Here is a 24,913-nt window from a genome sequence, read left to right as displayed (position 1 = left end):
TATGTTGTGTTCAAGGGATTTTTAGCCCATTTTTGTGGCAAAAAGCTTCCAGTTCACTGGCACTTCTGCCACTTATAAACACAGCCCTGTTGAGATCTTATAATTTTTTTTAAGAGATCTTTACCCCAGACTGCTGTGAGAGCCATGAAGGAAGCCTTTTAAAGGATGCTCAGGATTATTATCCTGTTTATTAAGCCATTCCTTCAGCTTATTTAAAAATGGTGTAATGTGTTCTTGTAATTTAAATTAATCACCTCACATGACTTTCATGTTTATTTACAAACGTCTTAAGTTGAAATGACATTTTTGGCCTTTTTTTCCCTCTTCTGTTTCCTCTATTTACTTGTCTATTTACCTATAAGAAATTCATATTGGTGGTAAAGTTTTCGCATAATGTAACAATGACTAAGTTCCGCTTACCAACTTGACTCACTCTTAACTGCCATTTAATGATAAACTAAGGAAATGTCTGTTTTGAAAACATTTGTCTTCTAATCTTCCTCGTGGGCATTAATTATTTTAAAAATGCTGGGCAGCTGTTTTACCTAGCCTTTGGCTATTGCAAGGGTTTGAAGAGTTAGAGTGTTCGATCTAGGGAATTAATGAAGCCTTTCTGAATCTGAAATATCAAATCTTGAAAGGGGCCACAGTGGCTTTTCTTAATCCTGGCTAAGACATTTGAAGCTTGAACAAGCTTATTAATGCGTGAGGGTGTTTTTCTATACAATTATCTTTATTTTAAAAAATTGCACCAAAGTAACCCACTGGTTTTATTTGATGCAGTGAAAACAATACTTAAAGTTTAACTTTTGCTTACTTAACTATTAAAATGACAATAAATATGAACCTTTTTCATTGTTTTTGCCTGTACCTAACTGTTTAAATAACTTTTGTTTTTTACTTCTTCCATAAAAGAAAAGCACTCCTTTGTATTTTTAGAGCTGTTTTTTGTTTGTCTTTAAGTAGTATGCCTTTTGACCTGCCACTTTTGTAGTTGCTCCTGGAGACTGATCATAGTTGGGAATGGCAGAGGGCAGCAGAGGGCCACCAGTAGTAATAATAGATGGAAGGGAAAGTATAGTATCTCAAATGCTGGTTATCACATTTATTTACTTATGTCTCTAGTGTACATGTGTTTGTCTGTTTTTCTTTAATGCTTGACATTGAAAGATGGAGGTAGGAGCCAGGATGTTTACCTTTGAAATGCACTGATTAATGAATGAGCATGCTCAAACTGGCAGCAGGGCCTAAAAGCTGCAAATAAATTAGGAAGGTCATCACTGCTTTCCCCCTTTTCCTCTTTTAAACTTGTGAATGAATATTATTATTTTAGTTACTATGTTCTGGGGTATTTCAGTAAAAAGAGAACAGAAGTTGACAGTTGAATATATATTTAAGGACTTCTTTGCCTCTGAGCTAAACACTGGCTGCACACAGTTTTATGGGCTAGTATAAAGCTAACATGCTGTTTTTGTCTTGTTGTTTTACTGTATGCTTTAAAAACAACCACACAAAAAAAAAAACCAACTAAAAAAACTAAATAAAAAAAACCTCTGTTCTAGTCCAGCAGACCTTTTATGTCATGGTGTAAAAGCCACAACTGACAGTACATGAATAGTTTCATATTTTCACAATATGACTTAACAGTTACTACTTTTAAACCATAAAAGTTTGGTTACTCCAGTTTTTAATCAGTGGTGATAACACTTGTGCAATTCTGTTTGCATTTATTATTTATGTTATCATTTTAACCATGTATACTTTTTTTAGTGCATGTGTAAATTAAATATGCTCTGTGTTTTCTCTGTAGGAGTGTAGTGGTGCCAGTGAAAAAAACCTCCCCTGGCAGCTTAGCAGTTAACACACTTGGAACCGGCAGTAACAGCAGCACCTCCCCAGGGCTCGCAGCTAGCAGCACCCCCAACGTCTTTGCAGCTGCCTCAGCAGCCCCCAAAAGCATGATCAACACTACTGGTGGGTTTAGCAAACGACAGCTAGGCTATTCTGAAAAAATGTAATGCAACATTAAGTTTTAGTAGTGTCCATTTTTAAATAATACCACTTCAGAGCACTTTAAGGGGTATTTTTATCTTAATTGCGCTGCCTTTTTTTTCTTTCATTGATGCTATTCCAAGAATAAAAACAAAGCATTTGTCCTCTTTTGGATAATGTAGCGCTGCATGCCCATATGAGTACCACTAGATGGCTCTATTTACTCTCCATTCACCATCAGATTTGGCTTTGTGCACATCCAAATGAAAACTACTGTCTACATGACTGCTATTGCTAATCCTGCCCCAGGTTGAGTATGTCTGAATTATGCTGTAGAATAATAACTTTCTAATACAGAAGATGAATTTGTGAACAGTTTTTCCTTTAGTGGTTTTTCTTGTCTGACTGCTTGACCTCTCCCTCCCCCTGCTGTCACATTGCTCCTCCTGGGGCTCTGCTGCCTTGAGCCCATTTCACCTCAGGGCTCATGTAGTCTGGGAATCTGAAAGGACCCACTTAACACCAAGAGCCATTAAGAACGCCAGCACCTTTTTAATGCGCTGTATTTAAAAAAACTCTCTTTCTCTTCTCCGAGCCTCTCTGCAGGAATGTAAGAAATGTGACCAAGTGAAAGTTTGCTTTCAGCAAAAATCATAACCTCTCACCCAGACCCCATGATCTCAAGGTTTTAACCTCTCACAAGGATAATCAGATTATTTTATTTATTTTATATTTATGTGGTTGATTATTTTATTTATTATTTTTCACCTTTAATTTACAGTTGCTTTGATTTTCAAATTTCAGCTTTAATACCAAAACAAAAACTGATAGATTTTGTCTGGAATTGTCTGATTCTTTATTTTTGTCATTTCAATGAACAACATTCCTCTTTGTTATGCTGCCGAGTGTGAACCAGTATAAGTGCAGATTTAATAAAAATGCACAGTTTATTTGAGCTGACTGAAATTTGTGCTGAAATCCATCAGCAGGAAGCTTGTGACCAATTCCAGTATTTATTTGTTGTATTAGAATCTGTTACTTTAGTGACTTGTTGTATTTAATTTTTGACAATGCAGCTATTGCAATATAGAAAAAAGAGATTTCATAATCTAAAAGTGAAGCCTTGCCTCTCTGCACAATTAGTAATAATGATCAAGATTGTATTTTGAATAGTTTCAGACCTATTGAATTGTTGTATGGTTTTGTCTTTGCAGGAGCCACAGAGGCAGCCTCTGCTTCTTCTTCCTCCAGTTTTGTCAATGGAGCTACTAGTAAAAATCTTCCGGCTGTGCAGACCGTGGCCCCCATGCCTGAAGACACCGTAGAGAATATGAGGTACAATGCAGCTGTTAAACCTTATGCATGTCCTCTCTTATTGTTTTTCTTCAGCACATACTTTGGTACAGTATAAAATCTGCTTTCATGTAAAGTTGTATGTATGTGTGTTTAGTTATTTTTATATTTGGATATAAAATAGATGCCCTGCGATGGACTAGCGACATGTCCGGGGTGTACCCTGGCTCTCACCTGCTAAATGCTTGGTTAGGCTCCAGCTTCCCCATGACCCTTAATGGACGAAGTGTTATAGATAAAAGAAAAAAAATATATAAATAAGATCCCACATCCACAACTTGATCAGTGGGTTTTATTATCTTTATCTGTGGTTATATTTGGTCTTATTTTTAATGTAATTATGTATAAACCCATGTGTTTATCTGGTTGTGACCTTGTTTCATTGTCCCCACTTGCTCTAATAGTTTGTGGCAGATGTCCTTAGATGTATTCTCCCACTGATTGCTGCGAGCCCATGTCTCACTCCTCTGTCTCGCTTTCTCTTTGCCTCAGTGTTTTCAGCTAGAGGAATAGATTTGGTTGCCATGGTAGCAGTTACCGACATCACTTAGCGTAACTGTGAAGTCAATGATGGTAGTATTTTGCTGCAGAGCTTGCTCCAAACTTATATTTCACATGAAGGAAAAACATCTAAGCTGAAGAACCTACTCCACCCTTTTAAAAATGACTGTATGATGTTTTTAATCTATATTACTATATTATGATTATTACTAGCTCATGAGCCTATTCATGAAACAGCTTGAAGGAGGTGCTGCCTGTTGTTTGTTTCTTCTCTTTATTTCAGTGCCTTTTGTGAAGTAGACCACAATCTACAGCGTAAGAGACTGACACCTCCCGAGCTCAAACCCTTTAGCTCTCCGACAGGATTACAGGCAGCCTCCAGAGATGCAGGCCAGTGTCTTAGGCAAGGACATCTATGTTAGTCACCTAGACCCCCTCCTTGCACCCTGCCTTTTATGCTGTAGTCTGTCATGCCTCTGCTAGGTTTTCCCAAGTTGTTAGAGGGTAGATTACACTACACTACACACCCGCTACATTCAGACAATACTGAACTCTGTTTCCTCTGTTTTTTTCCTATCCTGCTGCTTTCTGCCCATCTTAACAGGGAAAACAAGCTACAGCTCTCCTCGTACTGTATTTTTTTATCTATGTGTTCACACATAGGAGCACAGAGATATGCTGCAGCTTGAACTGTATCTCTGTCTGTATTCAGTCTGAGCTGAGTGGCTGCATGACACCAACTCAGTTTTTCTGAGATGCTTCGATGATGTCGGGCACAGGCAGGCATTGAGTGTGTAGAAGATATGGCTGTGCTTCTGCAGTCTTAAACAACTGTGATCTCACTTGCAATCCTGGTAACACACCAAAGAATGCAAACAGCTGGTTACATGTATTCACACTGATTTAAAAAAAAAAACTAAACAACATGAAATCTTCTATCCCTGACATCTCTGTTAATGCCAGTTTTTCTCCCATTGTTATCTAGCATGGTTTGCATCCTATGAAATGTATTGGTTACCTTCACCACCACTAACCACAACTGTGCTCTACATCTACTTCTGTCTTACCCTTGATGGAAGGGTACAGTTTTACCTGGTTTTAATTTTGCACCAATTCAGGTGTTTAATTTCTGTTTGTAACTTCTGTTTTTTATGTGTCCTTTTTGACAGCATTACTACAAAATTAGAGCGCGCCTTGGAGAAAGTGGCTCCCCTGCTGAGGGAGATCTTTGTGGATTTTGCACCTTTTCTGTCACGCACCCTGCTGGGCAGCCATGGACAAGAGTTGCTTATAGAAGGTAGAGACACTGTGCCGTGGTGTTCTCCTGTCCCTTTAACCTACTCGTATGTGCTGCACTGGCTGCTTCATTGATGGATGCATACGCAGTAGTAGGTGTTGACAGGAAAGTCACTATTTTTCACACAAGCTAGAGGTCTGTCACAATCTGATTAAGTCTGTTTTCCCTTTCATTCATCTCATGGCATGTGTGTTTTGTTTTCTTCATAATTCACTCTGTGTATTGATTATTTCTAGATGTAGTATTTTTAAACTTTGTGTTTCACAGTCACAACAAATGTAATTTTGAAATTAATGTTTGGCCTTTGTCTCTATGCAGTGATATTTTTAGTACTCAACTGAGATGTTTTCAGCTCGCCTTGTAACAAAGTGATGGAGGATAATGTTTTTTTCTTTGAATTTAGCAGTTGATTTTTTTAGGTAAAACTAGTGGCAATGAATGAACATGCAAAACTAACAACTACACCTGATTGAGCCCGTCCTTTGTTTTCTAACTTTACACTGAAGTCTTTGTTGAGGTTAATTTTTGTATAAAAAATATTAATAGCAGAAAGAAAAAGAAATCAATTGCACATTTATTTGATGAACCAAAAATGAATTAGATTAATTGCTTTCTTAATTGTGTAGTTGGTCAAATCTAAGAATATTAAGAAAATATGAAAATGTAAATTCTTTTCTTATTGAAAGAGCATTTTTAAATGTCTTTTTCTGTTTAGTCTCATAAAGAATTTAGTACATTTCAATATTTACCATAAAATCTAAAATTGTTTACATTGAAAGTGAAATTGGTGCAAAGAGAGCTTGTTCAATTTTTCAGCAACACCCCAGAGAATCTACAGTTAACATGGCTGTTAGTCATAGTAAAATTATGGTACTGTTAGTAAAACCTAAAATTTTATTGACAAACTTGATACTCAAATTTACACAGACATCAAAATTCAATAAAAAATCTTTATAGATAGGGGGTGGCGTCGCTCAGCAAGGTAGAGCGGTCATCTCGTAACCCGAGGGTTGCCGGTTCGATCCTTGGCCAAGTCGTGTTCATGTCGAGGTGTCCTTGGGCAAGACACCGAACCCCTAATTGCTCCTGATGGGTCGTGGTCGAGCGCCTTGCGTGGCAGCTTCCGCCATCAGTGTGTGAGTGTGTGTGTGAATGGGTGAATTTGATGTTTAATGTAAAGTGCTTTGGGTATCATTCCAGGTACAGTAAAGCGCTATATAAATACGGACCATTTACCATTTTACCATTTAGATTTAATTATTTATGTAGCAATACAACAGTCCCAGCCAAGACAATTTGAGAACTGTCTTGGCTGCTTTCTTTGTGCACAGTCTTTCCAGAAGGGTGGGATCCTTCCTCTGCACTCTGCTTTGGTCTCTAAACTCATTTCCCTGTGCTCTCCTCAGGTTGGCAGCATCTCAGTCTCATGTGCCTAACCTCATGGACTCTGTGTTTGCATATGTGTGTTCTGCAACTACTCCTTGGGCTTGCTTTGGTTGCGTTGCTTCACAATAACACACTGCCACTGCAGTCAGCACAGGCATGTGTGAGATCTGTCTGCAGATGTCTGCGCACAGTGAAAAATATGTGTGGCCTCATATCTCTCGACTTCCAAGCGAAATACTATATCTGCCTTTTCTCGTTGCCAAACTCTTTTCTTTTAAGAGTAAGCTAGACCACTAGTAGTTTCAGAGGTCTATGCAAGGAATGACAGCATGCTAAAAGAATGCAGTCCTGTGATGTTTTTAAAGCCATTCAAGAAAGAAGCTATTGGACAAAATAATCCACTTTGGCTGGAGTATTGTTTGAAAAGAAAAGAAAAAAAAATTCTTTCATTGCCAATAATATTGAGTAATGAATTTTTTTGTTTTGTATTTATTTAGCTGCTAAATTGATTGATTGAACTTTTTATTGTAAACTTTAAAAATCTTCTTTGCCAAAGTTAATTAAGGATTATATTTATTCCATACAACCAATCCATTTACAATTGGTGAAATTATGCTAGAAAATCTCTTTCACATTGTTACTAACAGCATCTCAACCCACCTAATGTTTCATTTTTAACGCATACAGTTTCTGTGACCTCTGTGCCACTTAAATGATAAAAATGTTTCTTTAAATCCTTTATATACAATTCTATAGATGCTTTCTGCCCCCTGTGACTTATTGATAATTTGCATTAAAATAGTTCTTAGGATAGTTCAAACTGGTTTTTCCTAAATGATTAATTCAACCAAATAAAACCATTTTATAAAAAGTTCAATTAAAAGTTCAAATAATAAAATGTGTATTTTTTTCTATTCATTTCATATTTAATACTTCAAGAAAAATATTCACCAGTTAAGTTTATCAGAGCAGTTTTCTTGAATATGCCGTGCTTATACTGCACACATCTTGGAATACATGTGAGGATGCCGTACACATGTGGCTGAGGCTACTTGCTCAATGTCAAGAGAAAGGGAAAGAAAAATCAGGTAGCATAGCCTTGACAAGTGTGAATATGTCTGTTACCCTTTCACTCAAAGTCTGTCAGCAGACTGACCAAGCTGACAAACCAAAGCTGATCTCGGGCTGCAGACTGTAACCCCGCAAACAAGGTCGTAGATAGACAGCTGGAACCTCAGCACTCTTCACCAGATATGTTTAACCCTGTCTGAGCCTGTAAAATACACTCCCTGAAATGTATTAGAGTAGGTTTATCTGAAAGTATACAAATTTTTTCTCTTGCATTTGTAGGCCAAGTAGAATATTTAGCTTCAATAAGTTACCTCAGATTGTCCTAGTTTTAGTCTGTTTGTACTTGAGAGCTGATTTTGCTCTCTTCTCACTTCCTCTCCACACTGTTCTTCCTGGCCTTTCCCAGGCACACAGTTGAAATACTGTGCTGCAGTGCAAAGGCGTTCCATTTACCAGTAATTACCAGCCATCCATCACCCCTTAGATTGCCTGAGGTCAAGCCCTCCTGTGCCCTGTGTGCCCCTTTGTTTCACCCTATTCCTACACCCCCTTTCCAGAAATGTGGTCACTGCAGCAATTATGCTGAGTGCACTCTGAGTATTACACTTGCAGTTGGTGGGCAAGGGCTGCATGTGAACACTGCTGCTGTTGTGATGCCTGCCGCCTGCTTCTTGCTGTCCCTTGACTGGCCCAGCCTGACGCCAACATCACCCCACAATGCCACATTCACCCATGCCTTAACCCTGCCCTGTTTATTGGAAAGGACTGGCAGGTCGTGTTTAAATAGAATGCATTTAGTTTGTCTACGGGCACAAGACCAGGGTCAGTTGGCCACCTGACTCCTGTGTCAGAATAGACTGACTTATGGCTCTGCATGTCACTGATATAACAAGAGGTCAGCTGTGGCACTTGGTGTACAAGAGGAGGGTCATATCCTTCCCAAGTATTTGCAATATGTTTCCTCAGGCTGCTCCTGAAGAGAAATGGATGGAAAAGCAGCAAGATGGTCCATTCATTTGGTGTTTGGAATATTTCAAATTTTGCATTTGTATTCCCAAATGCAAATTCTGGGTGACTTTTAAGGCCCTGTATTCACCTGTTGTAATCAACTTAATTTAAATTAAAAAGGCAAATAAGACAACAGTTTCTCAGTCAATCATAGTTGATTACAAACACAGGAGTTAGACTTTGTTAATTTAATTGCTTCATTGTTAGTATTATCAACCATTTACAGTGTCATTGCTGTGGCAGTGTTTTCAGTTTGGCTGTTGAGCTGCAATTTTACTTATAGTTTACAGACAACAGCTTATTTTTTATATAAATAGAAAATTTTGATTTGAATGAAAGCTAAAGTTTTAACTTTGTCACTCTGAGGTTTTTAGTTTAATATCCTACTTTTTAACCCATTGAAACTCATAACAGCAGTTAAAGCAATTATTTGACAGCGTGGATGCTTGTGTACAATGCAGAACTCATTTCCATGAAAATAGCTTATGTCTTAAATAATTAATATTTTGTTATCTCCTCTAATTGACACCCCATCATCCATGAAACAACAGCAGCTGTGTGATATTTAGTTTTTTCTCTGCTAGCCTGTAATTAGTCCTAGAAAGTTGCTCTTGCTGCTGATTGCACATCTCATGATTCTTGCCAGGTGCAGCAGAAAGGTGCAGAATACAAGACTAGTTTCAGGCATTGTTTCTACAAATGAGCTTTTCACACCTGCCTATGTTTCGTTAGACAGTTGTCTGCTTCAGTGGCTTGCAGTCTACAGGATGGAGGTTGAGGAAAAAGCTGTGAAAGTCTTCTGTGAACATTTGGCATGTGTGAAAGTAGATATGTGTGAGTGAGACAGAATGAGGGAAGAGTATTGTGCAGCTTGTTTTTTTGTTTTTTCCTTTTAGCATTTTTATAGTGAATTTGGAGTACAGTTAATGGTTACTGCAGATTTACCTAAAATTAGCCAGATACAGTAGCTTCATTCAGATATAATGAAATTTTGTATGCCAGTGTCAGACTATAAACATAATTTATTTTTAGAGAGTAATCTTTCTCTGTTCTGTGAATGAAACATTAACTGCCAGTTATACCCACAAATACTCTTTGTTTTTCACCTGTGCACTTACATGTATGATTGACATCTGTCCTGTTCATCTGCTCTGTCTGCAAGGTCTAGTATGTATGAAGTCAAGCACATCAGTGGTGGAACTTGTCATGCTGCTTTGTTCTCAGGTGAGTCTTTATCTTTTTCTCTTCACAGTTGTCCAGTCTATCTTGGAGCTTTGCCTGTTAAATGTTACTTAAGTAAACCGTCCAAACAGATGAAACAGACACCCAGGTCTCAATTCAGTGGCTTTCTTACTACACCCTGCAGTTTTAATCCCAAGCCCTCCTTTGGGGAATGAGCCCCACCTCATGCAGCCCTACTAGTGACTGATCACCTCTGAGTTGACCCTCTGAATCTCTTGTTAAGACCATGTTTTAGAGAAGGTCAGAGCCCTGATGTAGCAGTTAGAACAGGAGATATTTAACATACCTTCTGTCAGCCCATCAGTCTTGCATCAGGAGCCCATAAGGAAGCCATTACTCGGTGCCTCTTTGTGAATCCAGACTTCAGGGCCAGAGACTTGAAGCCACTATCCACAGTCCAAAGTGCTCTTCAGCAGGGAGCCTAGCTTATATTATAATGAGGTCATTATTTAGTGGCTTTTCTCCCAAAAAATGTACATAAATGGGGTAGTGAGGCCTGAGTTATTGTTGCTCTTATGGTGGTTTTGATGGGCTCCCTTTTGTGTAGCTTTTCAGTCTGAAGAGTGTCTGCGGAAAGTTGTCTTTTCCAGCTCTAGGATTTATTGCAGATGAGACCGTCAGCATGCTCTTAAGGGTCTGAGTCCACCCCCTTTACACAGATAGCATTACTGAGGCTCCAGAGGTTCCTGCCATTAGGGGCTCTAGAGATGAAACCCTGGCTAAGATATTGATCAGACCATGAGTCCTTGAAACTGGACCATATAGCTTGGAGACTACAGCCTTTCAAGTGGTGATGAGCCATTACTGTACATCTGTACTCTGCACTACCCATAATCAGCCTGCTTATGTTACCAACTAATATCTTTTAAATATCATAATGTAGTAATGGATAGCTATCAGTTTCTTCAACACTACCGTTCTCAGGTGTAAATGCTGTTTATCAGTATCAACAATGGTGTTTGTTCTGATCGATAACTGCATTGCAATACCATCCTAATTGATATCTTTATTAGCATCTTGGGTGATATTTAAAAACCACAGCAAGTTTTCTTAGAAGCAGGGTGAGATTTGGCTGACATCAGTATGACTCGCCAACTTTGACACTTCCCTCACATATTTCAGCATTAATGTTTTAAGACAGCCAGGAGGGCATTTAGCTGACCTTTAGTCCCTCTCTGTTTTGTGACCTGTCAGTTTTATGAATAAATTAGTGCTAATGATCTGCCTTTTTTTATTTATGCATACTAATCCCAGCAATCATCATGTGGCTGGACTTGGCTGCAGACACTGTGTGTCTCTCCTCAGCCTGGGCAGCTGAATGAAAAGGTCAAGCAGCTCTGTTTCTTGTAACAGCTTAAACATATAGAAGGGGATCTAGAGTGGAGCCACAGAGATTTACTGATGGAGGGCCTCCAGATGTGGAGTGTATAACAGAGCAAAGCCGAGTAGATAAAAGCAAACGCTCCCACATACTGACAGGTTGAAATGAAAGACCACAAATACTTAGTGCCCTGCTGAATTTCAGGAAGATGAAAGTGGGAGGAGAGTGATTCTTTTGAAGGCCCGAAAGCTTTTCACTGTGATGGGAGTTGTGGGCTTTTAGGTGGTGAGTTTTTCAAAGACAGAATGAAGAATGGCACTGTTTCCCCCAGTGAGCTCACATTATTATCAGTGACTGTTGAACATTTCCTTATATTGCATGTGTTTGTGTCAAAGAATTCACCTGCTCTTCAGTATTATGGACCTTTCACATCATTTTAGCAAAATTGTTTTCACACAAAAGTCCCAATTATCAGTGAATGCAGTTTTAAAACCTGGTTATTTATATCTAGGCTACTGAAAAAACTTCACCAGAGGTGTTGCACATGGTCTCCATTTCCATCAAGGACCACTCCTTTTTTTAAGGAGGTGTACATCAGGCCTAATTCCCTTAAAATAGGCAGAAGACGACTTTTTTATAAATCTTTGAAATCAAAGAAAGACTCCACTGGGAATTCCACTCTGCAGTAAAAAAGATACAAGAAGAAGAGAGCCTCTGAAGTGCTATCTCAGCTGTCAACAAGCATTCCTCAAATAAGATAGCAAATTTGACTAGTTCATGCCATGCCTCCACTGACCTGCTGCCACTTTCCTGGCATTGCTGATGTGTCACATCTGCCTTGATTTCCGTATTTATATTTATCACGTGAGCATTCTAAGAGCAGAACTTTGGAAGAATGGCTGTACATGATCCCTGTCCAAATCAACAACAGCTTACACCAGGCAGAGACTGTATTTGAGGAAAAAGGGTCATGGGGAACATTTGGAGACCAGATGCTCAGCAGTTTGTCAGCACCATCTCTCTAACTTAACACATCTTAGGGTCAGGCTGTGTCGTCTTGCATGAACCAGTATGTGTCAGTCACGACAACTGCTCACAAAAACATTTGCCCATACAAAATGTCAATGTCAGTTATTCTGCTATGCACAAAAAAGCTGCTTACTTTGTCTAGACTAGAGAATAAGCACTGCCTTTTAATATTTACATCTAATTTATACAGTTGAATATATCACCATATGTTTCTTATATAGACAGAAATATAGTTATAATTATTTTAATTTAGAAATAGCAGTGATAACTGATTATTTAACATGTGTAAATATTTTAAACACTCATATGGATAGCCTTAAATTACATACACAATAGAAGGCTTTCAAATTTCAGCCTTTTTTTCTTTCATTTTTCCCTGTTTTTCATTTTCGTTTGAACTGCAGCCTTCTCTGTTTTCCTTTTCATTTGCACCTCAGTAAGGTTACAGGAGAGCTGAATTTCCCACAGTGAAAGGCGCGCTCTCAAACTGCTTTTTAATCATTTCCAGAGCATGTTGTGAGACAGCAAGTGCTGGCATTCTGACCCATGGCTCGGATCCCTTCCAGGCGCACACTTCAGGGCTCAGCGAGCTTGCTCAGTAATCTGTCACTGTAAGGGACAGAGGAAATGGCTGTATTTAAGCTAGAGGATACAGTTTCATCCCACAATTACATCTCTCCTGTGTTTACAGATCTTTTCACAGAGGAAGAAAGGATGGTTTCACATGTGGTGCAGAATTTCAGCTTTTTATAGCCATCACATTTTTCCTCAAAGGATATATCAACTAAATGCTTTCTTTACCTACTTGGATTACAAGCTATGAAATGTAATCTAAATTATAGTTGAAATATGCAATTTGCATGGTGAAATGTGATTCTTGTCATGCATTTATGAAAGATAAAATTGCATATTGGATCAAAATGGTATATTTAATTATATTTTACCTTTTAGTGTGCTTTGTCTGACTATTTATCTTTCCTATTTCAGTTTGCTTTTCAGTAGCCTTATTTTGGGGTTTAATATTGACATTTTTTCCTTTAAACTGAAAGCTAATACTTATTCAAAAGATGTATATACTGTGTTTTCTTTTGCAACTTTTACCAAATAATATGCAAAGCTTGTGTATGAATCACAAACTCTTTGGTTTCAGGAGTGGCAGAATTCCATTCAAAAGAACGCTGGCCTGGCTTTCATTGAGTTAATCAATGAAGGAAGGTAATGTACGCATTGACTGTAATACACAAAAATAAATTTGATGTTTTAAGTAGGTCTACAAAAAAAGTAGCTGAACTTTTGTTCTATACCGTGACGGCTGCACTGTCACGGTATAGATTAGCTCTAAGCCTCTTGCCTCTCGTGACTGCTCTGCTGGGGATACAAGTAAATAAGACTGTTGTGACTGAATGAATTAAGAATACAAACAGTAGTGTTAAGTCAACCTCCTGTATTGTCTGCCTCTGATTTGCTGTGCCTCCCTCTTCGTTTCCCTCCCTCTCCCTCTCTGGGTGTGGCCAGACTCAGAGTTTTCTGTAGAGCAGATCAGGGGCAGCTCAGACTTCTTGCCCATCTGCTGACCCATCTGGCCTAGGTTGCTGTATGCCCAGGCTCTAGATCCAGCCCAGTCAGGCTTCTCTGAGTCCCCCACTGGCCCTGGAACAAAGAGTTTCAGTCAGCAGGGCCACACGGCGCTGTCCAGGGTGCTGCTGACAGACACATAATTTACCAGTCTTACTTGAGTCTCTGTACACCTACTCTGCTTAACTAGACAGATCTAGAGGTAGCGCCTGGTAGATCTCTTCGCTTTACATGGCATGGCTGACACAGACATTGTTTCTGCTGGATGTGCAACAACACATGCAGCAAGCAGTTATTTCTGTCTTATAATGTGACTGTTTAAATGCCAAGACAATATCAACACATTAAAGATTGAGTGGGGATAAAGGGTTGTTATTCTATAAACTGTTCAGACCTCTAATTTGTAAAATGATATTTCTCCCAGAAATTGGAACAAAACAGACTTTAGGTTATTGCTGCCTCTGTTGCCATATATTTTCAGGTACCAGATTAAGCAAAAAGCTCATTACCTAATCAGAAATTTTGGTATATTTCCCTCCCTTATTTGTAGCTGCAGAGAAGAATAGTGATGGGAGGGTGTTGATGGGATAAGAGGCAACTGACCTGATTGCACTGTATTGAGATCCACTCCACTATGATCTGGCAGCAATAATGGGATTAAAAACAACGATTGGACATGTTTTAAGTTACTGATTAAGGGAACCAATTTTTTTCTGTCAGTATCACCTGTCAGTTTCTTTTCTTATCTATACTTAGTTTCGAAATAGAGCTTGGTTTTGCCAGCTTTTGTCTTTGAATATTGAACTTCTATTAACGAGTCCTTATCAACAGTTAGAGAGGCAACGGTAGCTGATGAATGCAGCCCCTGAATTACTGACTCTCTTTGGGACCTAAAAGAAAATTACAGTCTGTATCAAGCACTGGAGAGGAACATGGGCTGTTTTAATTATAACAAAGCTGACCTAATGGTGCGTAAAATGGCCTGTAATGTAAACAATATCCAGAGTGCTTTCAGCTATTAAAGATACTAGAATTTAAATGGGAATGAGGGTGGAGCTCATACACCAGGGCTACTCAATTCAGTCTTACAAGGGCCGCAGTCCTGCAGGTTTTCAAAGTATCCCTTGAGTCAGGTGTGTTGGAGCAGGGATACATTGAAAACTTGCAGGACTGCAGCCCTCGTAGGACCCAACTGAATAGCCCCATCACAGACCCTCTAGAGGCAGACTTGTCAGCTGTTTTGGTCAGTTGGGTAGGATGCTCAGTCAGTCAGAAGTATGCCAGACACACTTCAGTGCTCTAATGACGCTCTATTCCCTCCTTAATGCTACAGAGGGATCTGTCACTGACCTGCAGCCTTGCAGCATAACACAGACAAATGATGCTTACTGTTAACTGTCTGTTCTTTCAGCAAGCAGAATGTTGCACAATCCTGACCAACTACAACTGCCTTAAACCCCATCGTTTTGTAGGAGCTGCATTACAACAGATTTTAGCTAGGGGGAAAAAATGTATTTCTTTGTTATTTATGTTTGTGAAAACAAATAATCTGTTGGATTTAACTTTGTATTGTTAAAGGTTGCTCTGCCATGCCATGAAGGATCACATAGTTCGGGTTGCCAATGAAGCTGAATTCATCCTTAACAGACAGCGGGCTGAGGACGTCCACAAGCATGCAGAGTTTGAGGTATCAACTGTGCAATCCTTCAATGCTTCTGAAATTATATTGTAAAGTCACACAAAATTGCACAAAAGAGAGCATTATAATCTGTGAATAGCAACTGATTCTTAAAATTAAAATTTTTATATCTTCTTTGAAAATAGAATTTGTCAATCTTCTAATGAGCTCTAAACAAATCCTATTAGTATTAAACAGCCATTTAACTTTATGTACGCAGTAATCGTGTCCCTCTGTGTCCCTGCAAGGATTAACTTCCTACCCTCACAATTCTTATAAAGGGAATGTAATTACTTGTAGCCAAGGGATAGCCCAGCAATATCAATTTAGGACTTTGATATGAGCTTTTTACCAGCCAACTCAGGGGATAACCTAGCAAGCCTATAATTAGACTAATCCCATGAAACAAACCATGTTTCAAACATAAAATGGAGAGTAAAATTGCACAGAACATCACAAGTTGAGTAATCATTAACCTAGCACATGGACTAGACCTTTGTCTTGCATTCAGTGAAGTAGTTACAAAATAATCACATCATGGTGCATTAAAGTTCTTTTAGAGGTTGTTGCTATTGAAAATCAGAATATGTGTGTGTAACAGTGCAAACCTCAACACAGACAACATACAATTTTCTACCACATTGGTTAACAGCTTGTATGTGTAAGAAGTGATAAGTTTCTTATCTGGGGAAAGCAGCCATCCTCAAACAGCTGCTTGATATACAGTTCTTGAGGATCCTTGACCTCCTAGATAAACTGGAAGAGACGGCAAGATATGCAATGTCAAGAGAGGGGGGGGGGGGTGTACCTGGCCCCATCCGCTCTGCCTGCCAACTCCAGACAGCCTACACTTTTCATCTAGGTCTGACATTACTTTATTACCCACTCTCTGAGATTGAAGATTCAGAACGTAGATAAGACATTTTTACAATTAAGTTGGTGTCAGAGAGAAGCCTCATATGCTTTAAAGTGATAAATAATGCTTGATATTTGTCACAATATCACGTGGTAATATGAGCTGACAAGCAGAGATTGAGTTATCTGCTTTATGAGGAATATGTTGAAAAATAATATCTGACAGAATTCAAATTTAAAACAGGAAATTCAATTAACTTCTAGCTTCTGTTAGCAAATTAGATTGTGAATATTAGCAAGACTTCCCCTAGGGTGGACTAGTAAGACAATCTTATTTTAGCAGCAAAGATGGTCACATGTGCGCTTCTGGTTTACTTTCAGCCACCTGGAGCTCTTCTGTTGCACTTTCATCTAAAAATTGATCTAACACTAAGATGGCTATTGATATTTATTATTTTATGCAACTTTTAGAGACAAATATCTTCTAATTGTTTATTTTATTCTAGACACTATTGCATTTCTACATTTTGCGCCACTCCTGTAACAGCCAACCTTTAACATTCCTTGATATATAAACATTAATGGGCCTTATTCTTTGTGGATCTATGAGAGCATTTTCCTTTTTCTTTAGTAGCACCATCCACAGCTACCTAGCAGGGAGCCTCATCTGTCTGCAGTTGGGAAATGGACTGCCTTGGTGTGTTTGCCATGATTTACTACACCTCTATAAGGGAGAAGAAATACATCTCTCAGCTGTCTGCTAATATCTTTATGCACTCAAGTGTGTTGAATGAAGCCATAACATCCCTCAGAGTGACAAATGCTCCATTAGGGAGAATATTTTATTCTGACATTATTCGAGTAAAACATGCTTAAATGCTATTAGTGCAGTGTCAGACATCACTTTGGCCCCTGGATATTGTACCTAAATCCAAAAATATGTGAAGAGGTTTTTTTTCTTTTCTTTTTTTTTTTAACCAATTAGTCTCAGTGTGTCCAGTATGCAACTGAAAGAAAAGAAGAAGAGAAGATGTGTGACCACCTGATCAGCGCTGCCAAACACAGAGACCACGTGACAGCCAACCAGTTGAAGCAGAAAATTGTCAACATCCTTACAAACAAGCATGGTGCCTGGGGTAAACCAGGGCAGAGGTAAGAACCCTTACTCCCCTTAAGTCTTAAACATGAACAATAACTCAGCAGTTTTGGCTGCAACCTTCAGTACAAAAGTTACCTGTTCGTAATAATATTCAGTTATAGGACAGGACCACCAGTTAATGTCATTTTCCCAGGATCCAATAGGGTCAGCAGTTGTGTCAGCAAATGTAATTACAGTGTGGAGTGGCTTAATCCCCTGAGGACAGTTGATTGGCCAGTCATCCAGCATACTATGGGGAGAAGAAGGGGGTTGGGCTGTTTCTATAGCATTGTCCAGCCATTCGTTGACCCTCTCAGTAACACAGCACCTGGTGGTAGTTGCAACCTTCCCCACGGGCCCTGTTAAAATAACCAGCGGCTCTCACTTGTCTCAACATGGGCCCACAGGTATAGTACAGTTTGGCAGAAACACCTCATTATATACAGGCTGAGGTGTTCGGACATACTGTTTATATTATCAACAGAGCTGAGCATTATACAACTTATCTTTTTGTTTTTTTTTACAGATGTAACTTTACACTTGCAATATAATGAAGGAATAGTCTATATGAATGGTATTAATATTTTTTATTAACAATTATCATAATAGCAGACAGTTAAGGAACCATTATAGGAATTCTTTTATACAACCCACTAGCACTGATGGTCCAAAATTGTACCTCTTTGATTTGATTTTGTTATTATTTTGTTAAGATGCAATACAGATGTTCAACCATGTTTCATAGATTTAGTTTTGACCATGTTTACTGGTGCTAAGAAAAATTATTTTAACAGTATTACTTTTTAGATTCCAATTTTATCTCTTTGTTGACATGTTAAACAGCAGACATAAGCAGCTCTGTTTAACTTATTTTATTTACAGTTCTGGTGCAAATTTCTATATAATATCCAACTTAATATTGACATTGTGTATTTGATCACTTTCAGCAGATGGTGGCTTTAAAAGGCAATTACAAGTGTTGCAAATATTAGAAAGAGAAAGTATACTGCATAGTGTAAAAAAATATGTTTACAGTTTGACCGTAAGTGTGAAGGTTGCCGCATCCAAGATCAGATTTTCCTAAAACTGACTGAACCTTAACAACCCATAAAAGTGTATTGGATTGAATTCAGGGCTCTTGTTCAAATATTTATGGAGCCCCTCTCTCAGGCATAGCATTTGCATTGAAACAAAAGGTTATTGAGCATGGGTGCATTGTTAATGATACCACAAAACTTCCAACAAATTCAAATTTAATAGTAACCTGCTGGTGAAGAAAAATGATGCAATATGCCTACAAGCTCAAGGCAGTGTTGCAGTTCAGCAGCTTAGTCTTATTCACTGCTACATTAACTTTCCCATTTATGCTGCTCTTGTAAAATATAGAGCCCCCAGGCTTTTTAAGGTGGCTGTCTGTTATGTCTCTGCACATATGTGTGTGTGTGTGTGTGTGTGTAAGAGGGAGAAAGCTTTCACTTGGTAATGTTTTGTTTTCACCCTCATTTTCAGAAATTGTTTTACCTTTAACTCATAAGTTTTGCCTGGAGGGAGGCCAAAGAATATCCATCATTAAGAGTAGAATGTATTATAAACAAAATTATTCTTTAGAAGCTAGCTGGCAGAAACAAGAATGATTTGTTTATATTTGTCCCCTAACTAGTGTGTGTATGCAGCTGCTCTCATTAGATGGCTTGAAATTACATATACTTGTTTTTCTGGACTCAAAACATTTGCAGGTAGTCTCAGTTGTTGTTTTACTGTAGCAAACAGCATTAGGAAATCATGTTGCAGCACGTATCACAGCAACCAGCCACAAGGTAATAATCTGTGCAAGGCTTGAAAACAGCTACCCTGCAGTCATGTGTTCTGACTAAAGAATAAGCATATCAGACCCTATGGTGGCCTGGTTGATCATACTATATGCTTGCCTGATGATGAATGTCCCCTTGTATAGAGTCAGCATAGAAAAATCAATACTCCTCAAATTGAAACAGTATAGGCTTGTATTGATCTACTGTGCTAAATCAAAATGAGAAGACTTTGATACATCTCTCCTAGACAGCACCCTGCTCAGTAATGACACACTATCAATTTTAGCTTTACACTGATAAATCAAGTTGAAAATTGGATGTCAGAGTTTTTTCCAGCAAGAGAGTGATTTTCCCTGCCCTCTTGTCCCCTCTGCTGTTGACCTCTGAACCCTGCCAGTGGATTATAAAGTTCAGGCTTGTCTTAAGTGAAAGTAAATGTCAAGGAGAGACCAATGAATGCAATGAAGGCTAACGTACACCACTTTTTCGAAAAAGGACCATCTTACAATGACATTGCTACCAATTTTATCACATTATTGAGTTATATATATATATATATATATATATATATATATATATATATATATATATATATATATATATATATATATATATATATATATATATATATATATATATATATATATATATATATATATATATATATATATATATATATATATATATATATATATATGTGTGTGTGTGTGTGTGTATAGGATATAGGTGTGTGTGTGTGTATTGTTAGTGTGACAGTGTGACTTTAATGTTTCTGCAGCACATGGGCACATCTTTTGCTCTTTCATTTGCATAATCTCATCTTGAACTCGAGTGAGTTTCTCGTTTTATTCCCTGCAATTCTATTGTCAGCATTTCTAAGTACTATGTCAACACACCAACCTGAGACAAATGTAAAAGGGGCTGAAGCACACAAACCTCTTTGTTTCACTGCAAGTTGTGTAGCATCACTGACAGCTGACAGAGGAGCCTCTGCTGGCCTCCACAGCAGAGCTTAACCTTACCTGACTGCTCTATTGATTGTCAACATTCCTTCTGTATAATTACTTTTTTGTAGCAAAGGAGTAAAAGGAAGATGGCGGCATATATTGATCTGCGGCAAGGCAGTGAAACAGCCGTTTCCCTTGACTAACAGCGAGTTTCATCTCTTGCACGTGATGAATGGTAACAATCTGCCCCTGGATAATAACTTTGTGATGGAATGAACCCTTTTTTCTCACTATGTGCCCAGAGTATTTGGTCTTGCCTGAAAGGGTTATCAATTCTAATAGAAGTCCACTACTACTAGGGGGGTGGGCACCTTTAGAGGCTTTTATGGCCTCACAAGGTTTAAGGTCTGATGTCCCTTCTGGGGGGGATAAAACAAAGGTCAAGGTTGATTCTAACAAGATAAACAAAATTTAGCTTGATAATAGAAATGGTGGCAGTAAAAGCCCAGCCTATAATATCAATTTAACTTTTAATCTTGGGCACTAGCCCTTTGCACACCTTTCATTGTTGAGTACACCTAGAGACTTCTCAATAACACGCAGATTTATTTAAAGCTCAATCCATGTGAGTCTGTTTTTTTTTTTTCTTAACTAATTAGATCTTATTTAAAGGATGCTGCTCCTTTGTTCTTGCACACTGATATATTTTCCACTTGCACTTATTCTTGACTGCGCCTGCTTCAATCCCCTCAGGGCAATCTTAGCCTTGTACATTGTGCTAATTATCTTTGGAAAGAGGCCCATTCACATAATCATCAATTTCATTGCGTGTTGAAATTGAGCTGGGCATTGCTTGACTGTGCCACATTTCCCCTGAAAGATTGGTTCTGCAAAGCTGGCGATCCAGGGGGGTGCCCCAGCAGTACAGTGCGGCTGATCATCCTTCGGCTGACCACGTACGTCTGTCTTCATTACAGCAGATGACCTGGAGTTAATGTTGTTGCTGCTGTGTTGTCTTCCTTTAGTCTTTGTCTAATACCAATTTTTCAGTGCGTCTCTTTTCGATCTCTTAATTAACAAAAGAAAAGTCTAATGAGCAGAAACATTTGGACCATAGCTTTGTAACCTTCTATCTAAAGGAGTTTTGAGAGTAGTGATGAGAAATAGTAAAATTAGAGAGATGAAAGTCTTGTAATAATGTAACCATGATGCTGCTCATACAGCCATCTACCAGACACATGATCAAACCCTAATGTTTTTTTTTTACTGAGGAGATTATTGTATTTTTTTTCTTCTTCTTCATTTTATAGGATACTTTGAACGATGTGGGTGCATCACCATATGGTGACCAGTTGCCACTTTTGCTACCCAGTATGTTTTTTGTTTCTTTTTTATCATTTTCATTGTTATTATTATAGTCATATGTGGGGGAATATGGCATAGAAATGCATGAAAAAATTGCTGGTTGACAAAATATTTTCAGATTTCTTTGGTTTTGCATCTCTGCTGACTGTATGATGGATTTCATGATGTATCCCAATCCCATTATTACAAAACTACATATCTGGTTTTTATTTTGCTTAAATGGTTGTTTCTTGGCCACATTGGGGTTGTTGGTTTTCTTGAAGTAAATATTGTGACAGAAAATTTTCAATTAATTTGTTTTTGCAGGCACATGTTGAGTAGGTAGAACTATAGTATGTCCTTTTGTTTATTTCACCCTTTGTAGTCTTTATGTTATTTATTATTAGAAATATTGGATGAAGTGGCACTTCTATTTCCTAAAAGTTCCTCAAGTACTTAGGGTCAGTCTGTTAGGACAGCTGAAAATGAAAGAAAAGAGCACTTGTCCTCTAAATTGTCAACTCAAACCATTGCTCTGTGTGTGTGTGTGTGTGTGTGTGTGTGTGTGTTTGTGTTTATGTGACAGAAACCAGTCGCTGCTTCTTTCAAGAGAGTTGTCGCTGATTACTGGTATTTATTATAATTACCCCGACTCATGTCACCAGTGGAAGGTTTTACAAGGAGTATAACAGTGTTTTATTGAATCAGCATGTCCTTGTCCTTCCTCCTGACCGTTTCAAACAAATCCCCTTTGAGCACAAGTTATATAAAACGGAAATCTTTAAGGAAGAAAAGCTCATCTGTCTGCAGTCTAGCGCCACACATTTGGTAAGCCATTGTGGTTTAAATGACTCAGAAGACATGAAGTTAATTACTGGTTTTTGCAATAGATTGCTGCATCTAAATTTTATGCAAAAATTTGATCTAACTGCACTTAATTGCAGACATGAAATGACCAAAAAGATTTATGAATTTAAGTGACAGAAGCATTTTTAAGTAACTGATCTATAAGGGGTTATTAGATGGAGCAGGGTTTCTTTCATTTGCTCATGTTGACCCTTTCACTCAAAACACAATACAATTCTTCAAATAATCAGACAAATATGTGTGGAAACAAATTTGGGGGCCCCTGCTTCCCTAATGTCAGTGCAGCACTAAGAATATATCACCCTCTAATCCAATATGAGCCCTTGTCAGCTGCCAGAATTCTTTCTCTTCTTGAGAATGATGTTATAGTTTTCTATAAAGCTGTTATCAATCCTTGTGTTCCCTCTCTCTATTTTATTTTGAATTATGCTCATCTGCTTTCTCTTTCGTTTTGCAAACAAAACACATTCCCTGTGAAGGGTTGTTTGGGGGGCGGGGGGGCTTAGCTCTAGCACCTCAAAAATCTCAATTCTGGTACCTTGAGGAAAGATGTGCATCAAATATCACTATGGAAGAGAATAGACAATCGCTCCAATATACATTTATCCGACTGCACTTAGCAAGTCTGAAAGCCTCCATAAATAATGGTGCTCCTGTTTCCTGTAGGTTATCAGTGCTGGAAAATTAGCTTTTAAAATGCGGTTTGAAATCCATTTGGGTGATTGATGGGTGATGGGACTAATAAATTTTGCCAGTTTCTAGGGGGCTGGCTCAAAGCAATTCTTTATGGTTGTCATGAAGCCAGACACATTCAGTGTGTGAAATAAGGAGGTTTCACACCAACTCTGCTTAATGAATCCTACTGGATGGACAATTTGTTACTCAGACAATACAGGCAACTATCTTTCTATTAAGAATTCTGAAGCAGGATTTGTCTTTTTTAAACTCTGTTGATGATTGATAATCTGAAGTCTTGGAAATAAAAAAAATCACATGTGTTTGTTTGGCTTTAATAGGCAGAAATGGAAGAATTGGTGTTATATGTATTCCTTCGAGTGCCATTAGTGAAGGCAATAGTGATTTTGACAAAATGTTATATATCTTGTTTTTTCCTCATTTCTCCTAATACTTGGAAGATATGGATACGCTCTGAATGTGAACTGTTGCCATCTTGGAAATTCCTAGTAAAGATTCTTTCTTGAGATTTACTATTTGTGGGCTGAGGATCACCCAGCTATATATTTCCATACTCTTGGGCAGCTTTTGGACCACCCCCAAAGAAGAGGTTCATTCAGCACTACACTTTGTTCAGTCCAAATCCGGTCCAGGACTGACCACATATTCTAGGATATCACAAGTCCTATTCAAATAGTAAAATACCACATTTAAACCGGTACCATCTGCACAGGTCGTCACAGTATTGCTGTACAGATCATTACTCAGTCATTTTAACTTGAGGGTTTGGTTTGTTGTTCATATGATTGCTGTTAAAGACAAACAAAGATACTGTGGATTGAAATAAATTTGAGCTGAAATGAGCAACCATAAGCAGACCGTATGAAAGGCAGCAAATGCAGTTAATGCTGCAATAACGAAATCTTCAAAGTGTGGATTTATCCCCCACTGGCATCTGGTCTCCACTTCCACCAAGAATTAGGAGTCATAATCTTCAACAATAATCGCCCAGTTGCCTCTAGTGGATTTACATTTTTCACACTGTGTAATCTTGCGTTTACAATATCATTTACGTGGGTATCTCCTTTCCACCCACTGACATCTCTGTTCTTCTCAGTTAAGCTTTGAGAGAGATTGGCAGGGGACAAGCTCAAGGCGTTCAGTCTTGCTTTGCATACACCAGCTCATGATACTTTGTGGATACAACATGTGCACACATGCTCACACATACTGACTTTTGATTGATATTTAACTGAAACTGAGCTCTTGTTGCTGTCAGAGCCCAGCTAAGTCTCCTGAGCCTCTTGATTTCTGACATTGGTAGATATTATATTTATGGAAGAAGGAGGGTGTATTTTGTGATGTGATCCCTGTAACACGTTAATCTGTTTAGACTGCTTCAGTACTGCGGCGGGGAAGGGGGCAGAAACTGTACAATGAAAAAGACTGTTTCCTGCCAAGCAGCCTTCCTGTAACCAACAAAGAGTGAAAAATATCCTCCTGGGTTTGAGCACAAAATACTGGATCAAAGGTTTTGTTTGGCGCTTTGGGCAGCTTTTAAAACAAATGTATATATTTTAGTTTATGTTATACACAAAATGATCAGTTTTACCACAGGATATCCAAACACTCAACGTTATAAGTTAAGTGTTAGGATAATCGAGCAGAAAATCTTTCGAGAGCTCATCTATAATATTTTAGTTTTAGTTTAATATTAAGTTTAAGCAGAATTATGCCTTATGTGATCACATTTAGATGAAAATACAGTCAAGCACATGCTGGTTTATGTCATCTGGTTTGGTCTTAATGTCAGCTATACCAGT

General features: G+C 38.3%; 1 protein-coding gene across 1 annotated transcript in view; it reads left to right on the top strand.

Moving 5' to 3' along the window:
• Positions 1 to 24,913, top strand: part of nbeab (neurobeachin b) — a 188,041-nt gene that overhangs the window by 88,968 nt on the left and 74,160 nt on the right. The window contains 8 exon segments of the mRNA XM_041993838.1: positions 1,811 to 1,974; positions 3,207 to 3,327; positions 4,130 to 4,249; positions 5,016 to 5,143; positions 9,771 to 9,832; positions 13,351 to 13,415; positions 15,354 to 15,462; positions 17,294 to 17,460. Of these exon segments, the coding sequence (XP_041849772.1) occupies positions 1,811 to 1,974; positions 3,207 to 3,327; positions 4,130 to 4,249; positions 5,016 to 5,143; positions 9,771 to 9,832; positions 13,351 to 13,415; positions 15,354 to 15,462; positions 17,294 to 17,460 (936 nt within the window).

The sequence above is a fragment of the Melanotaenia boesemani genome, chromosome 9 (genome assembly GCF_017639745.1).
Source record: "Melanotaenia boesemani isolate fMelBoe1 chromosome 9, fMelBoe1.pri, whole genome shotgun sequence".
NCBI classification, from domain to species: Eukaryota; Metazoa; Chordata; class Actinopteri; order Atheriniformes; family Melanotaeniidae; genus Melanotaenia; species Melanotaenia boesemani.
The sequence above is the reverse complement of the archived record's forward strand: the minus strand, read 5'-3'. Positions and strand labels throughout refer to the sequence as shown.